The 6,447-nt window shown below is 34.2% G+C and overlaps 1 protein-coding gene across 1 annotated transcript; it reads left to right on the top strand.

The window, feature by feature from the left end:
- Nucleotides 1-493: 493 nt before the first annotated feature.
- Nucleotides 494-955, top strand: LOC109241453. Its single transcript, XM_019408194.1, has one exon. It carries the CDS (start codon nt 494-496, stop codon nt 953-955), a length of 462 nt encoding a protein of 153 aa, XP_019263739.1.
- Nucleotides 956-6,447: the final 5,492 nt, after the last annotated feature.

Here is a 6,447-nt window from a genome sequence, read left to right as displayed (position 1 = left end):
TAAGATTCTAACCGTGTAGTATTATGTTCTAAAACTAATAGGATTATAAGACTAATGTTAAGAATTCTGATTATGTCCTTTTATTGTGAGTTATTATATTTGATATTATAAGGTTATTTTTGTAAACCGACATTGTATTCATGCTTTTATAATAACTAGTAGCTGAAAACCAGGCAGCTTTTGTTGAAGGTAGATCATTGATTCATAATGTCCTAATCTGCCATGACTTACTGAGACACTATAATAGGAAAACATCTCTTAGGTGCTTATAAAAATTGACCCGAGGAAGGCATATGATATGATCAATTGGCATTTCATAGAGGAAGCTCTGAAAGGATTTGGATTTCCAGATTCATTCACTAAACTGGTGATGACTTGTGTTACTACAACCTAATTTTCTAATAGAATTACTGGAGAAAACCATGGCTATTTTGAAGGCAGGAGGGGACTTAGGCAAGGGGATCCTATCTCACCCCTCCTATTTGTTATAGTAATGGAATATCTTTCAAGGGTTCTTAGTAAGATGAGCGATCTCCCTGACTTCAGATATCACCCCATGTGCAAGAAAACAAAGTTAACTCACTTAGTATTTGCAGATGACCTGATGATACTCTGTAAAGGAAGTCTGAAATCCATAGCTAGAGTGATGGAGGCCTTACAACATTTCAGTGATGTTACAAGGTTGGAGGCAAACATAGATAAATCTAGCATGTTTATAGTAGGGGTAGATGAGGTGACAAGGCAGAATATGCAGAAGATAACTGAGTTCATTTTAGGGACCTTTCCTATAAGGTACCTAGGCCTTCCTCTTACATCAAGGAAGTGGAATAAGATGGATTGCAAGCAATTAGTTGATAAGATCACAAACAAAATCACTGCTTATACAAGGCAATTGTCATATGCTGGGAGATTGCAAATAATAATGGCAGTTCTGTTCTCTATATACAACTTCTAGAGTGTTGTGTTTATTCTTCCCCAAAGTGTAGTAAAGCTTGTTGATAAGAAATGCAAAGATTTTCTATGTGGAGCAACTAAAGACAAAAGGAAGGTTAACATAGTAGCTTGGGAAAGGGTCTGTATTCCTAAACAGTATGGAGGTTTAAACATCAAAAGCTGTTGCAAAAGGAACATTGCTGCAGTAGGTAAACTTCTATGGCAATTAGCTACAAAAAAAGACACACTATGGGTCAAATGGGTCAACAGTATATACATAAAGGATAAGGAAAGTATATGGGAACACAAACCACCAGCAGACTGTAGCTGGTATTGGAAGAAATTGAACTCTCTTAAGCTTCAAATGGCAGGATGATATCAAGGAGACAAATACATGCAGTCAAAAACAACAGAATAGTCTATGTCCAAGAGCTATCAACATATGTTGGGGCTCTATAAAAAAACAAGGGAAGTTAAGCTAATATGGAGTAAAGTAATGCTTCCTAAACAGAGATTTATAGTATGGTTGGCATGTCAAAACAGATTGCTAACCAAGGAGAGGATGCAGAGACTCAGTTTCAAGTAGAGGATCACAATTGTTGCTTATGTGACCAGACTCAGGTGGAGACTCAGACTCACCTCTTTGGACAATGCAAATGGATAGCAGCCCTAACAGATAAGTTAAGCAGCTGGATGGACATCAAAATTCATAACAATGAAGCTAGTAAGGTGATCAAATGGATCCAAAGAAGAAGATGGAGCCCAGAAGGAACTGGAAAATATCCAGGAAAGTAAGTGTGAGCATCGACCTTGTAAATGAACAAATTAGGAAAGAGATTGTAGACATATTGGAGATAATGTATAGGGGAAAAAGAGATAGGAAAAGTAAAGTGTGGTTTCAGAGAATATGTAAATAGATGTGCCGATATGCTTGGAGATCTAGAGTCTGTATCCGTTCACACACTAGAGGCTCGTAGGATGTAAAAAACCGTTTTTGGTTGTTAAGGTAATATTCACATTTGATACCAAAAAAAAAAAGAACAAACTATTTGAAAACAACATATATAATATTCAAAAAATATTTTTGAATTGTAAAATAAAATTAACAAAAAAAAGTTCCTAAAAAATAAATATTGGTCATATTTATATTTAGGGCTCTGGATCAACTACAAACTTCGGCTTTAAATTGATTTTTTTAAAAAGAGAAGTTTCTTAAATAATCACTCTACAAAAAAAAAACTTACCATTATGCTTTCAAATAAAGCATTTGCGAGGAATCTTAGTAGCTCAGTTGGTTGGCTACTTGAACTTTCACTTTATTGGTGAGGATTTGAATTTTCACTTTATAATCCGCTTCCCATTTCCCTTTTTCTGCCCCCAATATAATTTTTAAAAAAATGAAGCCTAAAATCTTGATTTTAAAACCCAAATTATTAAAACTTCCAACATCCTAAATATTACAACATATGGTTCATGCCTTTGTCACTGGAAGTTAGAAATCAATTCGAACTAAGGTGGAGGCAAATAACTATGCACCCAAAGAATGAAAAGAATAACTTAAAGTTTTGGAAAATTTAACCTTGCAAGTAGGGGTTGGGACTCCTCAATGATAAAAGCGGATATCAGCATAAGTGTTTAAAACTAATAAGATAGTGAGACAGATAATTAGGTCCCGTCTGGCCATGAATTTTGCCAAAATAAATTTGGGATTTATTTTCAAAACTCATGTTTGGCCATGAATTTTGCCCATATTTTGGCCAAATCCCAAATCCCAAAATCAGCTTGAGCTGATTTTGGGCCAAAATCCCAAAACTTGGAATTATATACATGTTTTTCCAAAATAAAGTTGGAAAATATGTTTTGAAAACGTATGTCCAAACACATTTTCATCTTCAAACCAAACTTCACCCAAATCAGATTTTTCAAAACAAATTTGGGATCTATGACCAAACGCTAGCTTAGAAACTTAGAACAAACTTTATGCCTTCATAATTTGTGTAGTCAATTAAACCATAAGTTTCTGATATGAATAATAAAATTTAGAAAGAATTACAAGAAAATACACTTGACTTCATACCATAACAAAAAATGGCTCATATTTTTATGTTTTACCTGACTTAACCCATTTTTACATATTTTGGAAGCACTAGCAAATTCAAAATCTGTTTTCTTACAACCATTGCTTCTAAAAGCTATGGAGTTAAATCTATGTTCTCACAACCATCTTTTACTCTCTTTTCTTCTCACATCTTCTACATATGCTTCAAGGGCCCGTCCGCCATTACTGCTTCTTCCCTGTGTCACTTGGTTGAAATGTAAGAAAATTGAAGATTCAACATTCCACAATTGAAGGCCATTCAAAGCTTTGCTTTCAAAAGTAAGATTTTTTGAGTTTGTTAGTTGTTTGGATTGGGTGTTGTTCCAATTGATTGAAAATATCAAACGGAGTTCAAAATTTAAATTTGAAGTGATTTGGAGTAGATTTGAGCAAGATNTTAGAGTTAAAAATTTCAGAAAAAAACGTTAAGGAAGAAGACGAAGTAAGTTTTTTGTATAATTATGTATAATCTTGTATAATAGTGTATATGAGTGTATAAACACATCTTATACACTATTATACATTTTTATACATCTTTATACAAGCGTATGTAGACGAACTTCTTCCACGATTTTCAGTTGCAATTCTTGTTCAAAATCAATCCAAATCTCCATTAAATGACTTCAAATATTATATACAACCTCCTTATACTATTTCTAACAATTCTAGATAATACCCACTCCAAAATTCTCACAAATCAAATTCAAAATCTAAACCCACATATTTAAACTTGTTAAAAATCTAATTTCACCATCCAAATGGATTTGGTTTGTTGAACTAATATTTGAGTTACACTTACTGATTCGAAAATTAACTTAAAGCTTGAGCAATCTTTTTTAAAAATTAAATAGTACTTTTAAGAACCTATTGGAGTTGGATGTTGAATCTTAGCCTATTATTTTTGGGCTAGTTGGTTGTAAATTGAAATATGGGCTATAAAATTGAAAAGTAAGGATCCCACTTGTTTTTATGTGAAATTTTCCCTAAAATTTAAAACTATACACATAAGCACAGTCAAAGACAAGTGACTGCGTTCCTTGCATATTAATTTTTGTGGGAATAATAGGGTGGAGTAATTTGTGTTGCTAGAATTATCGGTTAGAATTTATAATAAAGACACAAAGACTCCTAAACTTAAAGGAATTCTAGGTTCGAAAGTTTCAACTTTGATTTTTTTAGTGTTACTTTTCTTTACAAATATGCTATATCACACAGTGCAAATTAAGGAAAAAGATCTAATTAATTTCAAAGACCTAAATATTATGAGAATAATTAAATGGGTATTTTCAGTATTAGAAAAATAATCAAACGACTATTTTATCCAACGTAAACTCTATTTTAAAAGGATAAAAAAGGCGAACGACATTTCGCTAAGGGTTTTCGTGCTTTTAATATAGTACAGATACTAGTATCTATGAACGTGCGTTGCAGGTTAATAATGGCAGTCATGGTTTAAACGTTTATTTATATGAAGGAACAATAAAATTTAATTAGTGAAAGAAATTTTATATATAATAATACAACAACCATCTAAATGGCGAAAAATATTACTACATTAGCATAATACGTAAATTCAAAATAAAAGGGCATCATCAGAACTTACACAAATGTTCAATTTAGTCATGTTAGTTAGATAATTATGCATTATAGTTTAAACGTATTTAATATGATGGATTTTTTTTCACCGAACAGTTCATTGATATCCAATATATCTGTAGAACTCCGAGCAAACATGCGTTGCACGATATTCCCGGTCAATCGTACAAAAATTTAAGGTTAGTTACTGTCATTTTTATTATATTATATATATTTTATGAGGTACAAAAGATTAGAATCATATCCTCTTAATAATTCTTAATTTAAAAATGATGTTCTAAGTATACATTTCCTCTTTTGTTACCCAAATGGAAAATCATGTTAAGACAAATAATTCAATATTAGGGATTGAGCGGTGAGCATATGTTGTAAAAGTATTAAAAAATATTTGTGACGACCCAAAGGGTCATCACCTATTTCCTTATCCATTCCGTGCTTTCGAGGCCTTAAAAACCTTATTTTTTTACTTGTCTCGATTTGCGTGCGCAGTCCGGGCGCGTAACCGGAAAGCTGTTATGTTGAAATATGTGAATTCCGTGAAAAAATTTGAAGAATTTTGATATTAATATGATTATAGTTGATTTTGGTCAACATTTATGGTAAACGGACCCGGACCAGAGATTGGACGGTCCCGGAAGGTCCGTAGAAAAATATGGGACTCGGGCATGTGCCCAGAATCGAATTCCGAGGCCTAGAGCCCGAGATATGAATTTTTCCGTGAAATTATTTTTCTGAAATTATTAAGGAAAATGGAAATGAATATTGATTAAAAGACTATGGTATCGGGCTCGTATTTTGGTTCCGACGCCCGGCACAAGTCTTAAATATGTGTTAAGCGCTTTCTGTAAAGTTTGGTCGAAATCGGACGTCGTTTGACGTGTTTCGGACTATAAGTTCCAAGTTTGAAAGTCTATAAAGTTTAGAAGAAAAATCATGTGTTTTGAGGCTTGATTCAATGATTTTGATGCTATTTTGGCGATTTAATCGCACAAGCAAGTCCGTAGGGTGTTTTTGAGGTTGTATGCATGTTTGGTTTGGAGCCCCGAGGGCTCGGGTGAGTTTTGGATAGGCATCGGATTGCATTTCTAATGTTATAAAAATCTGGTATGCTGGCTTCTGCAATTTTCGCAAATGCGAAGGGAAGACTCGCAATTGCGAAGTCTGGGAAAATGGGGCACTGTCGCAAATGCGATCAACACTTCGCAAATGCGAAGTTTGGGGAAAAGGCTTGGGATCGCAAATGCGATCCATTGGCTCGCAAATGCGAGGTGGCCCTGGTCGCAAATGCGATCGAATGTTCGCAAAAGCGAAACCTGGCCACCAGACATGGGTTCGCAAATGCGAACTAAGAATGTCGCAATTCCCAGCCCTGTTTTGTTCGCAATTGCGAACCATGGTTCGCAATTTTCATATCCGAGGCCCAGCAAATTTTATACTTAGTCGAATTTTCATCACTTTTCACCATTCTTTCAAAACCCAAACACCATAGGCGATTTTTCAAGAGCAAACTTCATCCCAAATCATTTGTAAGTTGATTTTTACTCAATTCTTTCAACTTTTAACATCATTAAACATGTTTTCCACTTGAAATCAAGGATTTTCATGGGTGAAATTGGGGTTTTTGGTTGGAACCTAGGTTTTCTATAAATTGGGGAGTTGGACCTCGATTTAAGGTCCGATTTCAAAACAAATTATATATTTGAACTCGTGGGGGAATGGGTAACCGGATTTTGGTTCGAACCTCGAGTTTTGACCACGTGGGCCCGGGGGCGATTTTGGAATTTTTGGGAAAAACTTGGGAAACTCATTTTTATGCATCC

This window comes from Nicotiana attenuata, unplaced genomic scaffold (assembly GCF_001879085.1).
Source record: "Nicotiana attenuata strain UT unplaced genomic scaffold, NIATTr2, whole genome shotgun sequence".
NCBI lineage: Eukaryota > Viridiplantae > Streptophyta > Magnoliopsida > Solanales > Solanaceae > Nicotiana > Nicotiana attenuata.
This window is presented reverse-complemented; position numbering and strand designations above follow the sequence as displayed.

Coding starts and splice junctions, on each gene's coding strand:
- LOC109241453 (XM_019408194.1), top strand. CDS start 494: ATGGAATATCTTTCAAGGGTTCTTAGTAAGATGAGCGATCTCCCTGAC.